The 20,098-nt window shown below is 38.2% G+C and overlaps 3 gene segments (V, D, J or C); all 3 read right to left on the bottom strand.

The window, feature by feature from the left end:
• Window positions 1–4,546: 4,546 nt before the first annotated feature.
• On the bottom strand, window positions 4,547–4,981 carry LOC139216867 (immunoglobulin heavy variable 4-30-2-like). The segment is given in 2 exon segments: window positions 4,547–4,851; window positions 4,942–4,981. Coding segments are annotated over 2 exon segments (345 nt in total).
• Window positions 4,982–11,497: 6,516 nt separating this feature from the next.
• On the bottom strand, window positions 11,498–11,935 carry LOC139216817 (Ig heavy chain V region 5A-like). The segment is given in 2 exon segments: window positions 11,498–11,805; window positions 11,896–11,935. Coding segments are annotated over 2 exon segments (348 nt in total).
• A 7,511-nt stretch (window positions 11,936–19,446) lies between these two features.
• On the bottom strand, window positions 19,447–19,881 carry LOC139216791 (Ig heavy chain V region 5A-like). The segment is given in 2 exon segments: window positions 19,447–19,751; window positions 19,842–19,881. Coding segments are annotated over 2 exon segments (345 nt in total).
• Window positions 19,882–20,098: the final 217 nt, after the last annotated feature.

Here is a 20,098-nt window from a genome sequence, read left to right as displayed (position 1 = left end):
GTAGTCATAGTTTGGAATTGTGTTGTGAACATTTACTAAATTGAAATCTAAAGGGTTTTTATGGTGCATTCATATTCCCATTTAACAGAATATTTATTTCTCCCCAAAAGCCAGAGCCACACAAAAACTTGTCTAAAGAGCAGTTTTATTAAGAGTGTTTCTGTGAGTGTGCTGATGATGTTGGACTGAAGCTGGAGCCCAAGTTTTGACTTGTTTTGACATTTTAGGTTTTTGTACAGCGTTGCTCCCTCCTGTGTCACTGTGAGTCTCTGGCACAATAATAAACAGCAGAATCTTCAGTCTTCAGGCTGTTCATCTGCAGATACACCTGCTGTCTGCTGTTGTCTCTGGAGATGGTGAAGCGGCCTTGGACTGACTGAGAGTAGTAGATGTAGCTACCGCTGCCATCATCAATCCAGGCAAGCCACTCCAGTCCTTTTCCAGGAGCCTGTCTGATCCAGCCAAAATCCCAGCTGCTGAATGTGAATCCAGAGGTTGTACAGGTCAATTTGTGGGATTCTCCAGGCCTTTTAACGACTGGTTCAGATTCAGTCAGAGTCTGACCATCAACACCTGTCAGACCAAAACACATATGCATGTCATGCATATGTTAGCACAAATGAAATAGCACAATTATAAAGTATGCCAGATCACAATCAATGAAACTCTTCTCTAAACTCTTCACCTGCCCAGCAGATAGTTAAGAGCAGCAGTCCTGTCCTACAGTCCATCATGTTCAACTGTGTGTCCACTGTTCTCTGTCATCCTCTCTGCAGTCAGATAAGTAGAGGTGGAAGACATCTGAGTTTTGCATTGACTCCTCCTCACAGGGAGGAACTGGATTTGACTCTCAGTTACTGTTTGGTGAAGCAAACAGTCTGCATCATGTCACCCTGGGTATGGTGGTGTGTCTTCCTCGAGCTCTGGTTCTCTTCCAGAGGCCTGGGACTTTGAGGGTTCTGTGCAGTATCTTAGCTGTTGTTATGATTGCACTCTTCTGGACAGAGACCTCAGATATAGTACCTGGAATCTGATGGAGCCAGTTTGTGGATGAGTGCTCTGATCACCACTGGCACCACTGTTGCCTTTAATCCCCACATCTTTTCCAGCTCCTCTTACAGCCTTTTTTTCCCAAGCTTCCCATGTTCCTTCTTCCTGATGTTGCTGTCTGTCTGGATCTGGTCTGTCTGGATCTGGAAATCCCACAGGATCTTAGCTCGTTCATTCTCAACCACTCTGGGAGGTGTCTTCCATTCTGACCGTGGGGCTTCCCGCCCATACTCTGTAGATGTTCCTGTACACTATGTCAGCCACTTGGTTATGGCGTCCCATGTATGCTGCCTGCATCTTACACAATGTTTCAGGAGCATCTTCACAAAGCCTGCACATGGGGTCCTGTCAGGTGTGGTAGATCCTTGCTGCTTTTGATCTTGGTCATAGCAGATCCACATTCTTAGCCCTTTTCCACCTATGCTTTGTCACAGTAGTCCATTTCTCATCACGTTGTCCTGGTTCCCCAACAACTGATGTGGACCTTACAAAGCAGTTATAACTGTTGTTGTGGCTTCACTCATCCTGAGGTGGGCTAATAGCACCAAGGACTTTGCATATGGGATGCTTGATATAAGTGTCATGCCAGTCAGCAGTGTTTCCTACTGAGCCATCCATGTCTTAAAGTACTTAAGGACTGTTGTTTCTCTTTACTTAGTTGAGGGGTTCTTGCCGTAATTTGGATTTGAACAATAGTCAAATATTGTATTGCATTTATTTATTAATTTACTTGCTCTCTAGCCTTATAAACAAAACTGCAACATTATGTTTTCAAAATGAATTACAGACACTAATGTTTCATAATTGATAAAAGAACTTGTATGAACAATTGATATTTATTCTTTTTGTTTATTGTATTAATATTTAATAATAATATTTCTGAGAAACAATAATTTTTATTTCATATAATGCATTATTTAAAGATATGCATGTATGTATGTAATGTAATATCATGTCACATAAAATGATATATACATCAAAAAATGAAAGAAAGATAAAGTGTACTTTGAAGAATGCTTCATACTTGGGCTGAAAGACACTGTAGGATTTTGTACAGCTGCTCAACCAACTCCAGTCACTGTGAGTCTCTGGCACAATAATAAACAGCAGAATCTTCAGTCTTCAGGCTGTTCATCTGCAGATACAGCTGCTGTCTGCTGTTGTCTCTGGAGATGGTGAAGCGGCCTTGAACTGACTGAGAGTAGGATTTGCTGCTACCACTGCCATTGTCAATCCAGGCAATCCACTCCAGTCCTTTTCCAGGAGCCTGTCTGACCCAGTGCATCCAGTAGCTGCTGAATGTGAATCCAGAGGTTGTACAGGTCAATTTGTGGGATTCTCCAGGCCTTTTAACAGCTGGTTCAGATTCAGTCAGAGTCTGACCATCAACACCTGTCAAGAGAATGAATACACATCAAGTGAAATATGCTGGTGACACAAATATAAACTGTGTAAGGTTTAGGTCTGTGGATATCTTCACCTGCCCAGCAGATAGTTAAGAGCAGCAGTCCTGTCCTACAGTCCATCATGTTCAACTGTGTGTCCACTGTTCTCTGTCATCCTCTCTGCAGTCAGATAAGTAGAGGTGGAAGACATCTGAGTTTTGCATTAACTCCTCCTCACAGGGAGGAGAGAAGTAGACTGGACTTAGCTTTCAGTCTTTGTTTGGTGAAAATGCTGAATCATTGTTCAGGATTTATTCCTCTAAGTCAGTCAATTTAAAGTGTGTTTGACATGTTTTCATTTCTTTTGTGCAAAATGTCACTTAGTATTAAAATCAACCTAATTTCCCATCTTGCTTTTAATACATCTTCAACATTTTAATTTTAGTTCCCAAATTTGGCTCATTTTCCAACAAGGTTTATTCAAAATTGGTTTGTTGGCATCATTGTTTCACATTACTCCCTGGAAGCATGTTGGGCAGCAGATGAGCCAAACCATCTACAATAATATCAATAATAAATTTGATGCTAATAATAATAATAATAATACTAATTAATAAATTGTAAATCACGGGTTGGACATTTTAGTCAGAATACATTTTCTCACCATGAATAGTAACTACAAATGATAAACTCCTGATCATTTTATTGTCCATTCTGTGATAAACACTGTAGTTCAGAGCTCTCTGAACTCTGTGTTTCTAAAATGTTAAAAACTGTCCCAGTTTTGTGCCACAAGTGACTGATGGTGTGTTTATAAGAGAGGAAGAGTTTGCATAGACCTCCCTCTACAGGTTTAAATAGGGAACGTGTGACACAGATACATTTCCATGAGCAGAGAATCTCTAAAACAGCAGAGGAAACTGTGAAGCATCAAAGTCCTGGCAGCTACTTTCTTCAGTACAATGTCAATCTTTAACTGATGGTGTAAAAGTTTAAAGCTATTTTCTTTTAATATTGGTGAAATTACAGAAGGAAAATGGATCCTATTTGTGTATCTGTGAAGAGATAAAGCTCCAGTTGAAGTGAGCTTTGTCAGATGTCATTTTCTACCCCATGAAACAGGAAACATTAGTTCCCTAAAGCTCTTATATTAAGGCAAAGTTGTTTGATACAGATGTCAGCTGCAGTGGAAGTCACATTAGATCTACATGGAATAATGTTGACGTTTAGAACATGTGAGTGTATTTGAGTCACATGGTTGATGAGTATTTGTGCAGGTCTGTTGGTGGTTTGTATCACTGTGGACCGACGGACACAGTAATAAACAGCTGTGTCTTCAGGCTGCAGATTCTGTCCTTTTAGAGTCACTGTTCGAGCAGAAGTTGATTTGACTTGAACGTCTTGACTTGAAAGAATGAATCTTTCCTGAACATGATTCTTTCCTCCACTAGTCCTTCTTGCATGTTTCAGCATCAGTTGTGCAAAAAGTTTAGTCTTTATACTCTTTATTTTATGACAAAGTGTTCCTAAGTCGCATCTTTTCATGACATCAAGAGGCAAAATCCCCATTAATAAGTGACTTAAGCAGTAAACTAAAAACAAATTCAGGAAAAACATGTGACCAGTCGGTACAAAGCAGCCATGAATACCTGTGTTTTTCAGTCAATAAAAATAAATTGGCTATAACTACATATAAAATATGGTACTTTGTGTAAAACCAAAATTAAAGCAACAACTAAAAGGTTTCTCATCCTGTCTGCAGGTAGATTAGTGTTATGTTTCATTTCTTGTCAGATGAAAAGCTTTTTTAAACACTGCTGTGAGCTGAAATGATGCTGTTATTAATTTACATAAATACTGAGAGTCAGACAAAGAAGAGACTTTTTAGAAAAACATAGTATATTTAATAATAATGTTATTATCATTAATGTATATTATAGTGAACAATGTTATATTCCTTTTACTTTTTCATTTCTAGATGTCTGTTTCTCTCTTTAACAGTGAACAGGTCCTGAAATCATTAATGGTCTGAGGGCTCCTCCTCTGGTGGCTTCATGCTACGAGTGTTCAGGCTCTGAGGGGTTTTTGTTCAGGTCTACTGATGGTTTGTGTTACTGTGGCTCTCTGGCACAGTAATACACAGCAGAGTCTTCAGGCTGCACATTCTGTCCATTTAGAGTCGCTGTGTTGCTGGAAGAGTCTAAGTCGATACTGAACTTGTTCTTTAGTGAAGCTTTGTAGTATGAAGCTCCAGTGTATTTCATTCCAATCCACTCCAGTCCTTTCCCTGCAGGCTGTCTGATCCAAGCTGTGTTGTAGCTGCCCACAGAATAAGAGACCTGACAGGTGATGGTCAGACTCTGACCAGGCTGCACAGTCACAGAGGCTGGCTGTGTCAACTGTTCACACTTCACACCTGTTAAAAAAAGGAAATGTTTTGGAACAAACAATCAAGTTATACAGCAAATGAAGAACTTTTGACTTGAACAAATCCAGAGAGACTCACATCCAGCTGCCAACAGCAGCAGCAGAGCTACAGAAAACATGGTTGATGCTGAAACTGACGTGCTGTGAACTCCACTGACGGCCTGATGTGAAGTTTTTATAGCTGAGTAATGAGGAAGGTCACTGAGTTTGCATAGAATCAACATGTGAAACATCAGCGTTGGTCTAACTGAGAAGAATTCATAATGAAAACATCATATGATCATTAATAATCATTATTCTTGTTCTTAATGTGAATATTATCATGAATCATGGATAATGGGAAACATGCTGATTAAAATCAGCTTTGCATCAACTATGATGGTGTGCACACAGAAACAAAAGCAGCAAACACCAAGAATGTTGCTTGCTATAAGCCATGTGTGCCAGTGTGTTTGGCATGTTTTCACATTTCAAACCCACTTTAAATATGATGTGAGCTGTTTTCCTGAAAGAACTGATTCACTCTGAATCTCTCCTATATCAGATTCATCATCAACAATGAGTGAACAGCTTTTTTGTATTGCAGCATTTATTTATTCATGTACTTGCTCTCTAGCCTTATAAAAGAAACTGCAGCATTATGTTTTCAACATGAATTACAGACATGAGTGTTTCTTAATTGACAGAAGAACTTGTATGAACAAGTGATGTTTATTGTTTTTGTTTATTGTATTAATATTTAATAATAATATTTATCAGGAACAATAGTTATGATTTCATATAATGCATTATTTAAAGATATGCATGTATATATGTAATGTAATATTATGTAGTATAAAATAATATATACAAATATATACATAAATAAAAAGAAAGATAAAGTGTACTTTGAAGAATGCTTCATACTTGGGCTGAAAGATACTGTAGGATTTTGTACAGCTGCTCAACCAACTCCAGTCACTGTGAGTCTCTGGCACAATAATAAACAGCAGAATCTTCAGTCTTCAGGCTGTTCATCTGCAGATACAGCTGCTGTTTGCTGTTGTCTCTGGAGATGGTGAAGCGGCCTTGGACTGACTGAGAGTAGTATTTGCTGCTACTGTCATATTCGATAGCGGAAACCCACTCCAGTCCTTTTCCAGGAGTCTGTCTGACCCAGCTCATCCAGTAGTCACTGAATGTGAATCCAGAGGCTGTACAGGTCAATTTGTGGGATTCTCCAGGCCTTTTAACAGCTGGTTCAGATTCAGTCAGAGTCTGACCATCAACACCTGTCAAGAGAATGAATACACATCAAGTGAAATATGCTGTTGACACAAGTATAAACTGTGTAAGGTTTAGGTCTGTGGATATCTTCACCTGCCCAGCAGATAGTTAAGAGCAGCAGTCCTGTCCTACAGTCCATCATGTTCAACTGTGTGTCCACTGTTCTCTGTCATCCTCTCTGCAGTCAGATAAGTAGAGGTGGAAGACATCTGAGTTTTGCATTGACTCCTCCTCACAGGGAGGAACTGGATTTGACTTGAATGGCAGTGTTTGTTTGGTGAAACTGAAAGTATAAATCTTTCCTGAACATGATTCTTTCCTCCACTAGTCCTTCATGCATGTTTCAGCATCAGTTGTGCAAAAAGTTTACAAATGATTTATTGCATTTATTTATTAAGCACAGTCTGCATCATGTAAAGACTCTGACAATAGTTCATCAATTTTAAGATACATTTTAATAGAAAAAAAACAACAATTATCACCATAACAAATGTTATACTCTTTATTTTATGACAAAGTGTTCCTAAGTCGCACCTTTTTATGACATCAAGAGGCAAAATCCCCATTAATAAGTGACTTAAGCAGTAAACTAAAAACAAATTCAGAAAAAACGTGTGACCAGTCGGTACAAAGCAGCCATGAATACCTGTGTTTTTCAGTCAATAAAAATAAACCACATATAATGTTACTTTGTGAAAACCCAAATTAAAGCAACAGCTAAAAGGTTTCTCATCCTGTCTGCAGGTAGATTAGTGTTCGTTTCATTTCTTGTCAGATGAAAAGCTTTTTTAAACACTGCTGTGAGCTGAAATAATGCTGTTATTAATTTACATAAATACTGAGTCAGACAAAGAAGAGACTTTTTAGAAAAACATAGTATATTTAATAATAATGTTATTATTATTGATGTATATTATAGTGAACAATGTTATATTCCTTTTACTTTTTCATTTCTAGATGTCTGTTTGTCTCTTTAACAGTGAACAGGTCCTGAAATCATTAGTGGTCTGAGGGCTCCTCCTCTGGTGGCTTCATGCTACAAGTGTTGAGGCTCTGAGGGGTTTTTGTTCAGGTCTACTGATGGTTTGTGTTACTGTGGCTCTCTGGCACAGTAATACACAGCAGAGTCTTCAGGCTGCACATTCTGTCCGTTTAGAGTCGCTGTTTTGCTGGAAGAGTCTAAGTCGATACTGAACTTGTTCTTTAGTGAATCTTTGTAGTATGAAGCTCCAGTGTATTTCATTCCAATCCACTCCAGTCCTTTCCCTGCAGGCTGTCTGATCCAAGCTGGTTGCATAGAATCAACATGTGAAACATCAGCGTTGGTCTAACTGAGAAGAATTCATAATGAAAACATCATATGACCATTAATAATCATTATTCTTGTTCTTAATGTGAATATTATCATGAATCATGGATAATGGGAAACATACTGATTAAAATCAGTTTTGCATCAACTATGATGGTGTGCACACACAGAAACAAAAGCAGCAAACACCAAGAATGTTGCTTGCTATAAGCCATGTGTGCCAGTGTGTTTGGCATGTTTTCACATTTCAAACCCACTTTAAATATGATGTGAGCTGTTTTCCTGAAAGAACTGATTCACTCTGAATCTCTCCTATATCAGATTCATCATCAACAATGTGTGAACAGCTTTTTTGTATTGCAGCATTTATTTATTCATCTACTTGCTCACTAGCCTTATAAAAGAAACTGCAGCATTATGTTTTCAACATGAATTACAGACATTAGTGTTTCTTAATTGATAGAAGAACTTGTATGAACAAATGATATTTATTCTTTTTGTTTATTGTATTAATATTTAATTATAATATTTATCAGAAACAATAGTTATGATTTCATATAATGCATTATTTAAAGATATGCATGTATATATGTAATGTAATATTATGTAGTATAAAATAATATATACATCAAAATATGAAAGATGGAATAAAGTGTACTTTGAAGAATGCTTCATACTTGGGCTGAAAGATACTTTAGGATTTTGTACAGTTGCTCAACCAACTCCAGTCACTGTGAGTATCTGGCACAATAATAAACAGCAGAATCTTCAGTCTTCAGGCTGTTCATCTGCAGATACACCTGCTGTCTGCTGTTGTCTCTGGAGATGGTGAAGCGGCCTTGAACTGACTGAGAGTAGTATTTGCCGCTACTGTCAGTGGTGATGTAAGCGATCCACTCCAGTCCTTTTCCAGGAGCCTGTCTGACCCAGGCCATCCAGTAGCTGCTGAATGTGAATCCAGAGGCTGTACAGGTCAATTTGTGGGATTCTCCAGGCCTTTTAACAGCTGGTTCAGATTCAGTCAGAGTCTGACCATCAACACCTGTCAAGAGAATGAATACACATCAAGTGAAATATGCTGTTGACACAAATATAAACTGTGTAAGGTTTAGGTCTGTGGATATCTTCACCTGCCCAGCAGATAGTTAAGAACAGCAGTCCTGTCCTACAGTCCATCATGTTCAACTGTGTGTCCACTGTTCTCTGTCATCCTCTCTGCAGTCAGATAAGTAGAGGTGGAAGACATCTGAGTTTTGCATTGACTCCTCCTCACAGGGAGGAACTGGATTTGACTCTCAGTTACTGTTTGGTGAAACCAGAGCATAAATGTTTTCTGTACATGAGTCCTTCCTCCAAGCGTCTGTGCAATAGTTTGATTTAAACATTATTTAAGTAGGTTATTAAACAGTCGTGTAAAAACTCTGACAATACCTCATCAGTTTTACAACCATTTTAATAGAAAACAACAACAGGGTGATCCCCTGACCCAACTGTGACCCACAGAAGTTCACATGACCGGATACCAAAAGTTCCCTTTGATGAGCCTGACGAACAGATTTACATTTACATTCAGCGACAGAATGTTCATTGCTCCCAGTCTCAATCACCTGCACACGGGAGAACACCAGAGCTGTCTGGATGAAGTAATAATATTAAATCTTTGTCCATAAAAGCATTATTGGAACATGACCACTGTTGATTGTTATGTTGTCGTCTGTGGCGGTTCCCTGTCAACCGTATGGTGGAGACCACAGGAAGTCATTGCCCCCGAGGAGGAAATAGTACACATCTTTGCCAATTGGAAATGTTTATGTCTTGGCTGGGACAAGTTACTTCCTGGTGTCTTTGCTGGTGGTTTGGCAACTTTCTGCTTGTAAAGGTGTTGGAAGGTAGAATTTAAGTTACGTAAAGACAGAGCCATACTACCTGTTTCTCCCTGTTAACAGTCTTCTTGTTAAGCAACGCTAGCCAGCATAGACTGTATGCTAACCGGCTGCAGGCTGTAGCAGCATATTTAATGCACAGACATGAGAGTGGTATCAATCATCTCATCGAAAAATAACCAAATTACTAAATGTTGAACTATTCCTTTAACCCATCACATCTCATATTTTCAGTCCTTACAAAAAACATGCTGAAAAATCCATTCAGTGTTTCTGGTTTTGAGCTAGCCTCATACAGACATCAGAGATACATGCACAACACATTGGCGTTTTTTCACAAAATACTGAACTATTCCTTTAAACCCATCTTTTGTATTCAGGCAGGTTACGATTGAATAATAATCTACATGAACCAACAGCTGCCAGCTGACTTTCTTTGGGGTAAATTCTGAATCTGAAAAGAGAAAAACATGATTTACTGTCTGGAAATCAACGTATCTTCATGTCATCATTATAAATGAAGCTGTTGTGGTTCATTGTGCGATAATTTGCTGTTGGGGTTAAACAGAGGGAGTAGTTTTGTAAGACTATCCTATTAAATATTTTTTTTATTGTAATTTTTCATATTTGGTATAGTCACAGTGATGCAGCCTGATCAGTGCTTTGAAAAATATTCAGGATTTTTCTCTCTATGAGGTTAAAATACTTTTCTTCATATATTTGTATCAGGATCAGTGCTTTGGTGCAATCAATGTTTTTTGGTCTGAGTTTAAATGTTGACCTCCTCCTGGCTGATTCTGAATTTTGTTTCACATACGAAACAATCCCATGACTTAGTGTGTGTTTATCAGCCCAGTGATAATGAGTGTAGGATTTTGTACAGCTGCTCAACCAACTCCAGTCACTGTGAGTCTCTGGCACAATAATAAACAGCAGAATCTTCAGTCTTCAGGCTGTTCATCTGCAGATACACCTGCTGTCTGCTGTTGTCTCTGGAGATGGTGAAGCGGCCTTGGACTGACTGAGAGTAGTATTTGCTAGTCACATCAATAGTGGCAATCCACTCCAGTCCTTTTCCAGGAGCCTGTCTGACCCAGGCCATCAAGTAGCTGCTGAATGTGAATCCAGAGCCTGTACAGGTCAATTTGTGGGATTCTCCAGGCCTTTTAACAGCTGGTCCAGATTCAGTCAGAGTCTGACCATCAACACCTGTCAAGAGAATGAATACACATCAAGTGAAATATGCTGTTGAAACAAGTATAAACTGTGTAAGGTTTAGGTCTGTGGATATCTTCACCTGCCCAGCAGATAGTTAAGAGCAGCAGTCCTGTCCTACAGTCCATCATGTTCAACTGTGTGTCCACTGTTCTCTGTCATCCTCTCTGCAGTCAGATAAGTAGAGGTGGAAGACATCTGAGTTTTGCATTGACTCCTCCTCACAGGGAGGAACTGGATTTGACTTGAACGTCTTGACTTGAAAGAATGAATCTTCCCTGAACATGATTCTTTCCTCCACTAGTCCTTCTTGCATGTTTCAGCATCAGTTGTGCAAAAAGTTTAGTCTTTATACTCTTTATTTTATGACAAAGTGTTCCTAAGTCGCATCTTTTCGTGACATCAAGAGGCAAAATCCCCATTAATAAGTGACTTAATCTGTAAACTAAAAACAAATTCAGGAAAAACATGTGACCAGTCGGTACAAAGCAGCCATGAATACCTGTGTTTTTCAGTCAATAAAAATAAATTGACTATAACCTCATATAAGATATGTTACTTTGTGTAAAACCCAAACTAAAGCAACAGCTAAAAGGTTTCTCATCCTGTCTGCAGGTAGATTAGTGTTATGTTTCATTTCTTGTCAGATGAAAAGCTTTTTTAAACACTGCTGTGAGCTGAAATAATGCTGTTATTAATTTACATAAATACTGAGTCAGACAAAGAAGACACTTTTTAGAAAAACATAGTATATTTAATAATAATGTTATTATTATTGATGTATATTATAGTGAACAATGTTATATCCCTTTTACTTTTTCATTTGTAGATGTCTGTTTGTCTCTTTAACAGTGAACAAGTCCTGAAATCATTAGTGGTCTGAGGGCTCCTCCTCTGGTGGCTTCATGCTACAAGTGTTCAGGCTCTGAGGGGTTTTTGTTCAGGTCTACTGATGGTTTGTGTTACTGTGGGTCTCTGGCACAGTAATACACAGCAGAGTCTTCAGGCTGCACATTCTGTCCATTTAGAGTCGCTGTGTTGCTGGAAGAGTCTAAGTCGATACTGAACTTGTTCTTTAGTGAATCTTTGTAGTATGTGGTGTATCCAGCAGCTGCACTTCCAATCCACTCCAGTCCTTTCCCTGCAGGCTGTCTGATCCAAGCTGTGTAGTAGCTGCCCACAGAATAAGAGACCTGACAGGTGATGGTCAGACTCTGACCAGGCTGCACAGTCACAGAGGCTGGCTGTGTCAACTGTTCACACTTCACACCTGTTAAAAAAAGAAAATGTTTTGGAACAAACAATCAAGTTATACAGCAAATGAAGAACTTTTGACTTGAACAAATCCAGAGAGACTCACATCCAGCTGCCATCAGCAGCAGCAGAGCTACAGAAAACATGGTTGATGCTGAAACTGACGTGCTGTGAACTCCACTGACGGCCTGATGTGAAGTTTTTATAGCTGAGTAATGAGGAAGGTCACTGAGTTTGCATAGAATCAACATGTGAAACATCAGCGTTGGTCTAACTGAGAAGAATTCATAATGAAAACATCATATGACCATTAATAATCATTATTCTTGTTCTTAATGTGAATATTATCATGAATCATGGATAATGGGAAACATACGGATTAAAATCACCAAGAATGTTGCTTGCTATAAGCCATGTGTGCCAGTGTGTTTGGCATGTTTTCACATTTCAAACCCACTTTAAATATGATGTGAGCTGTTTTCCTGAAAGAATTGATTCACTCTGAATCTCTCCTATATCAGATTCATCATCAACAATGTGTGAACAGCTTTTTTGTATTGCAGCATTCATTTATTCATCTACTTGCTCTCTAGCCTTATAAAAGAAGCTGCAGCATTATGTTTTCACCATAGATTACAGACATTAGTGTTTCTTAATTGATAGAAGAACTTGTATGAACAAGTGATATTTATTCTTTTTGTTTATTGTATTAATATTTAATAATAATAATTATCAGAAACAATAATTATGATCTCATATAATGCATTATTTAAAGATATGCATGTATATATGTAATGTAATATTATGTAGTATAAAATAATATATACAAATATATACATTAATAAAAAAGAAAGATGAATTGTACTTTGAAGAATGCTTCATACTTGGGCTGAAAGATACTGTAGGATTTTGTACAGCTGCTCAACCAACTGCAGTCACTGTGAGTATCTGGCACAATAATAAACAGCAGAATCTTCAGTCTTCAGGCTGTTCATCTGCAGATACACCTGCTGTCTGCTGTTGTCTCTGGAGATGGTGAAGCGGCCTTGGACTGACTGAGAGTAGAGTTTGCTGCTACCACTGCCACTCTCAATCCTTGAAACCCACTCCAGTCCTTTTCCAGGAGCCTGTCTGATCCAGTGCATATAGTAGCTGCTGAATGTGAATCCAGAGCCTGTACAGGTCAATTTGTGGGATTCTCCAGGCCTTTTAACAGCTGGTCCAGATTGAGTCAGAGTCTGACCATCAACACCTGTCAAGAGAATGAATACACATCAAGTGAAATATGCTGTTGAAACAAATATAAACTGTGTAAGGTTTAGGTCTGTGGATATCTTCACCTGCCCAGCAGATAGTTAAGAGCAGCAGTCCTGTCCTACAGTCCATCATGTTCAACTGTGTGTCCACTGTTCTCTGTCATCCTCTCTGCAGTCAGATAAGTAGAGGTGGAAGACATCTGAGTTTTGCATTGACTCCTCCTCACAGTTTGGAACTGGATTTGACTCTCGGTTACTGTTTGGTGAAATTAGAGAATGAATGTTTACTATAGAAGTTTGTCCAAGAGTCCCACTTCCATGTTTCACTATAATCTGTACAATAGGTTGACAAACATATAGTTTGAGCCGGTTATTAAGGACAGGCTGCATCATGAGAAGATTCTGAAAGGAGTTTATGAATTTCACATAACACAAAAAGTCAATTTTTTCAATAGCAAAAATCCTCAACAAATGCCATTCATTATGTTATGCTGTTGTTTTATTTCACTAAAAGTTCTTAAGTCCCTTTCCAGACCACCAGAGGAAAGAAAACCCCTGTGGGAACAAAAAAGAGGAAGAGGACTTGAAAATATTAAACATTAAAAACAAATTCAGGGACACTGTTGCATGGGCACAAAAGATCATCAGTAAAGTCTGATTTATCATGTCCACTAGGCATAAGCCTTGAAGGGATTAGGCATTCAATCTGTATCTGTCTGTCTGCAGTTTAAAAACCAACATCCATAGAAAAATGTGGTCTCATTTTGATCCAAATCATCTGTAGATTCATTCCGTACCTGATGTTATGATCCCGTACCATAAGACACGATACGAGTCAAATAAATCCCTGTTTCTGCTATCTTCACCATCGTAGGGGAGGTTTGTTGGAACACTGTTTACTCTCTGCCTAATTTCTTTGATGTAATTTATGTTAGAATATTCAAACCAATGAATATGTTTTAATGTACTTAAATGCTCCCTAAACTTAAATGATTTGTGATTAAATTCATGTTGAGCATTTGTGCCAATTAGCCCCATCAGAAAGCTGCCAACAATAGTTTACCTTTAGTAGTAGTAGTAATAGTAGTGATAGTTTAAATTTGAATTAAGGCCCATCTGCTTTTTATCTTTTATTTTTTTATTGTTTTTCAGTGTTTTTTCTAATAACAATATGGAAGAGAAACTTCTCAAGGATTAATTTCTGCTGTAGTTTGATCACTAGCTCTTAAACACATTTAGTCCATCTCTTATAGGTGATATATACATATAATTATGTATCAGTGATTGTTGTAGAGTATTTAAACTGCTGAAAACATTTGCTGTTAAATTAGATAAGAGCTCTTTCATGAACTCTAAAGACTTATAGTTTCAGATCATTAGTGGTCTGAGGGCTCCTCCTCTGGTGACTTCATATTGCAAGTGTTCAGGTACTGAGGGGTTTTTGTTCAAGCCTCCTGATGGTCTGTCCGTTTAGAGTCACTGTGTTGCTGGAATAGTCAAAGTCAATACTGAACTTTAGTGAATCTTTGCAGTATGAAGCTCCAGCACCTCTCACATACATGATACCAAAGCTTTATAGCAGACTGTGAGGGGGTTCATTTTAGGATAGAGAAGGATGAACTGTTGCTTTACAAGTAGTTGTGTGTTGGATTTGAGTTATGGACATTTTCAGACATCTGAAAGAAAAAATTACGGTAACTTAAATATTTCTATTCTTGACAAAATTTCAAACAAGTCAGATGAGCATGTACATGAACAGAGTGATTACTAATCCCAGCCTGAAGTATGTAGTTTATTTAACAGTGTTTCTGTGAGTGTGTTGACGATGTTGAACTCAAACTCATGGTGTGAATACGAAAATCAGAAAGCAAAGTTTTGACTTGTTTTGACATTTTAGTTTTTTATACAGCGTTGCTCCCTCCTGTGTCACTGTGAGTCTCTGGCACAATAATAAACAGCAGAATCTTCAGTCTTCAGGCTGTTCATCTGCAGATACACCTGCTTTCTGCTGTCGTCTCTGGAGACGGTGAAGCGGCCTTGGACTGACTGAGCATAATAATTTGTGCTACCAGCGGTACCAGTAGCGATCCACTCCAGTCCTTTTCCAGGAGCCTGTCTGACCCAGCCCATCCAGTAGCTACTAAGTGTAAATCCAGAGGTTGTACAGGTCAATTTGTGGGATTCTCCAGGCCTTTTAACAGCTGGTTCAGATTGTGTCAGACTTTGACTGTCAACACCTGTCACAAAAACAAGAACAATTATATTAATCACTGTATGTACATAATTCAAATTATCATTAAGAGTCAAAATAGTCTAACTTTTTTACCTGCCCAGCAGATAGTTAAGAGCAGCAGTCCTGTCCTACAGTCCATCATGTTCAACTGTGTGTCCACTGTTCTCTGTCATCCTCTCTGCAGTCAGATAAGTAGAGGTGGAAGACATCTAAGTTTTGCATTAACTCCTCCTCACAGGGAGGAGAGAAGTAGACTGGACGTAGCTTTCAGTCTTTGTTTGGTGAAAATGCTGAATCATTGTTCAGGATTTATTCCTCTAAGTCAGTCAATTTAAAGTGTGTTTGGCATGTTTTAATTTCTCTTGTGCAAAATGTCACTTAGTATTAAAATCAACCTAATTTCCCATCTTGCTTTTAATACATCTTCAACATTTTAATTTTAGTTCCCAAATTTGGCTCATTTGCCAACAAGATTTATTCAAAATTGGTTTGTTGGCATCATTGTTTCACATTACTCCCTGGAAGCATGTTGGGCAGCAGATGAACCAAATCATCTACAATAATCTCTATTCATCCTATTATCAATAATAACAATAATAATAATGATTAATAAATGGTAAATCACAGGTTGGACATTTTAGTCAGAATACATTTTCTCACCATGAATAGTAACTACAAATGATAAACTCCTGATCATTTTATTGTCCATTCTGTGATAAACACTGTAGTTCAGAGCTCTCTGGACTCTGTGTTTCTGAAATGTTAAAAACTGTCCCAGTTTTGTGCCACAAGTGACTGATGGTGTGTTTATAAGAGAGGAAGAGTTTGCATAGACCTCCCTCTACAGGTTTAAATAGGGAACGTGTGACACAGATGCATTTCCATGAGCAGAGAATCTCTAAAACAGCAGAGGAAACTGTGAAGCATCAAAGTCCTGGCAGCTACTTTCTTCAGTACAATGTCAATCTTTAACTGATGGTGTAAAAGTTTAAAGCTATTTTCTTTTAATATTGGTGAAATTACAGAAGGAAAATGGATCATATTTGTGTATCTGTGAAGAGATAAAGCTCCAGTTGAAGTGAGCTTTGTCAGATGTCATTTTCTACCCCATGAAACAGGAAACATTACTTCCCTAAAGCTCTTATATTAAGGCAAAGTTGTTTGATACAGATGTCAGCTGCAGTGGAAGTCACATTAGATCTACATGGAATAATGTTGACGTTTAGAACATGTGAGTGTATTTGAGTCACATGGTTGATGAGTATTTGTGCAGGTCTGTTGGTGGTTTGTATCACTGTGGGCTGACGGACACAGTAATAAACAGCTGTGTCTTCAGGCTGCAGATTCTGTCCTTTTAGAGTCACTGTTCGAGCAGAAGTGTCTCTGCTGTAGCTGAACTTGTTCTTCAGAGCATCATTTTGCTGAAGCGTACCTCCACCCCACTGATGGGAAATCCAGTCCATTTGTTTTCCTTCACGCTGTCTGATCCAACCTGTTGCATAGTTGTCATCAGTCAGAGAATAACCAGACACCTGACAGGTGATGGTCAAAGACTGTCCAGGCTGAACAGCCATTGAGTCTGGCTGGAGGAGATCAATACTGTTCACACCTGTGGAAAAGGAAACCAGCAGCATCAGAGCTACAGAGAACATGGTTGATGTTGAAGCTGAACTGATGTGAGCTCTTCTGTCCTCTCACTGACACTCACAGAGAAATACACTTCACTTCCTTATGAGTGCCCTTTATTTGCATGTTGTTGAATAATCTTTTGAATATCATTAGAATCAACTGAAGGTGTTAACACTGTGTCCTCTAGAGCCGACTGGTAGAGAATGCCTTTTTAAAGCATTTTTTACAGAACATATTTCTATGAAAGATCTTATACACACTCACCATCTAGACAGATAATTTAACAAACCTGTGGCGCTGCTATGCTATGATTTACTGTATAAATATGTCTTAAAAATCATGAAATTAGTGACGGTTTATGTACAAAAACTGAATATCATATGATGCAGAACTTTTTAATGTTAAATAAATAAAATAAAGATAAAATAAAATGACAATAATATCAAAGAGATAAGCACATAGAAATTAAAAAGAATACAAATGTAATAAGATAGGGACAGACGTAGTATAAATAAAAAGATATATTAAACAAAAGTTTTCACAAAGACAAAAGTTCTAAGATGAGATTTCAAAGAAGCAGGAGACTTGATGGATCTGAGTTCAGCTGGAAAAGAGTTCTTTGTCACATCTGCATTAGCTACATTACAGCACTTTTTTTCTTTGGCAGTTTTGGATGTTTTTTGTAGATTTGTTGATGTGCAGGAAAACTATTTTCATAATTTTGTGTACAACCTGCAAATCAGGTGGAAGCTTTTTATTTGTAGATGTAAATGTTTGTGTCACATGTATGGTCTTCATGCATGTCGTTATGAAGACATGTCTCTTTTTATACGTCTGTTAACATCACTTCCAGGGAAAAAACACAGAATAACATTTTCATATTTTCTGATTTTCATCAAACAAAATTTGAGGAAATCTATTTCTTTTCCCACTATATTTGTGTCAGCCGTAAATGACTTTAAAATTGAGTCAAATGAGACAAAATAAGACTTCAATATTCAGTCACTACTCTACTACTATTTAAATCAGTGATAATTAATCACACTCAGTTTTACAAAACAAGCGATAGTGAGACAACTGAATGTTGCCAATGGTGGTGGTAAACAGAGGAAGTAGTTTTTGTAACACTATCCTGTTATTGTCTCTCACTGTGTCTCTGGCACAGTAATACACTGCTGTGTCCTCAGTCTTCAGGCTGTTCATCTGCAGATAGAGTTTACTGCTGGAGTCGTCTCTGGAGATGGTGAATCTACCCTGGACTGACTGGGAGTAATAGATATGACTACTGGATGTGTGTATGAAAGCGATCCACTCCAGTCCTTTTCCAGGAGCCTGTCTGACCCAGGCCATCCAGTAGCTGCTGAATGTGAATCCAGAGGTTGTACAGGTCAATTTGTGGGATTCTCCAGGCCTTTTAACAGCTGGTCCAGATTGAGTCAGAGTCTGACCATCAACACCTGTCAAGAGAATGAATACACATCAAGTGAAATATGCTGGTGACACAAATATAAACTGTGTAAGGTTTAGGTCTGTGGATATCTTCACCTGCCCAGCAGATAGTTAAGAGCAGCAGTCCTGTCCTACAGTCCATCATGTTCAACTGTGTGTCCACTGTTCTCTGTCATCCTCTCTGCAGTCAGATAAGTAGAGGTGGAAGACATCTGAGTTTTGCATTAACTCCTCCTCACAGGGAGGAACTGGATTTGACTCTCAGTCTTTGTTTGGTGAAACTGAAAGAATGAATCTTTCCTGAACATGATTCTTTCCTCCACTAGTCCTTCTTGCATGTTTCAGCATCAGTTGTGCAAAAAGTTTACAGTTACATTATTTCATTTATTTATTAAGCACAGTCTGCATCATGTAAAGACTCTGACAATAGTTCATCAATTTTAAGATACATTTTAATAGAAAAAAAACAACAATTATCACCATAACAAATGTTATACTCTTTATTTTATGACAAAGTGTTCCTAAGTCGCACCTTTTTATGACATCAAGAGGCAAAATCCCCATTAATAAGTGACTTAATTTGTAAACTAAAAACAAATTCAGAAAAAACGTGTGACCAGTCGGTACAAAGCAGCCATGAATACCTGTGTTTTTCAGTCAATAAAAATAAACCACATATAATGTAACTTTGTGAAAAACCAAAATTAAAGCAACAACTAAAAGGTTTCTCATCCTGTCTGCAGGTAGATTAGTGTTATGTTTCATTTCTTGTCAGATGAAAAGCTTTTTTAAACACTGCTGTGAGCTGAAATGATGCTGTTTTTAATTTACATAAATACTGAGTCAGACAAAGAAGAGACTTTTTAGAAAAACATAGTATATTTAATAATAATGTTATTATCATTAATATATATTATAGTGAACAATGTTATATTCCTTTTACTTTTTCATTTCTAGATGTCTGTTTCTCTCTTTGACAGTGAACAGGTCCTGAAATCATTAGTGGTCTGAGGGCTCCTCCTCTGGTGGCTTCATGCTACAAGTGTTCAGGCTCTGAGGGGTTTTTGTTCAGGTCTACTGATGGTTTGTGTTACTGTGGCTCTCTGGCACAGTAACACACAGCAGAGTCTTCAGGCTGCACATTCTGTCCGTTTAGAGTCGCTGTGTTGCTGGAAGAGTCTAAGTCGATACTGAACTTGTTCTTTAGTGAATCTTTGTAGTATGAATCTCCAGTGTATTTCATTCCAATCCACTCCAGTCCTTTCCCTGCAGGCTGTCTGATCCAAGCTGTGCGGTAGCTGCTCACAGAATAAGAGACCTGACAGGTGATGGTCAGACTCTGACCAGGCTGCACAGTCACAGAGGCTGGCTGTGTCAACTGTTCACACTTCACACCTGTTAAAAAAAGGAAATGTTTTGGAACAAACAATCAAGTTATACAGCAAATGAAGAACTTTTGACTTCAACAAATCCAGAGAGACTCACATCCAGCTGCCATCAGCAGCAGCAGAGCTACAGAAAACATGTTTGATGCTGAAACTGACGTGCTGTGAACTCCACTGACGGCCTGATGTGAAGTTTTTATAGCTGAGTAATGAGGGAGGTCACTGAGTTTGCATAGAATCAACATGTGAAACATCAGCGTTGGTCTAACTGAGAAGAATTCATAATGAAAACATCATATGACCATTAATAATCATTATTCTTGTTCTTAATGTGAATATTATCATGAATCATGGATA

This window comes from Pempheris klunzingeri, chromosome 17 (assembly GCF_042242105.1).
Source record: "Pempheris klunzingeri isolate RE-2024b chromosome 17, fPemKlu1.hap1, whole genome shotgun sequence".
Lineage (NCBI taxonomy): Eukaryota > Metazoa > Chordata > Actinopteri > Acropomatiformes > Pempheridae > Pempheris > Pempheris klunzingeri.
The sequence above is the reverse complement of the archived record's forward strand: the minus strand, read 5'-3'. Positions and strand labels throughout refer to the sequence as shown.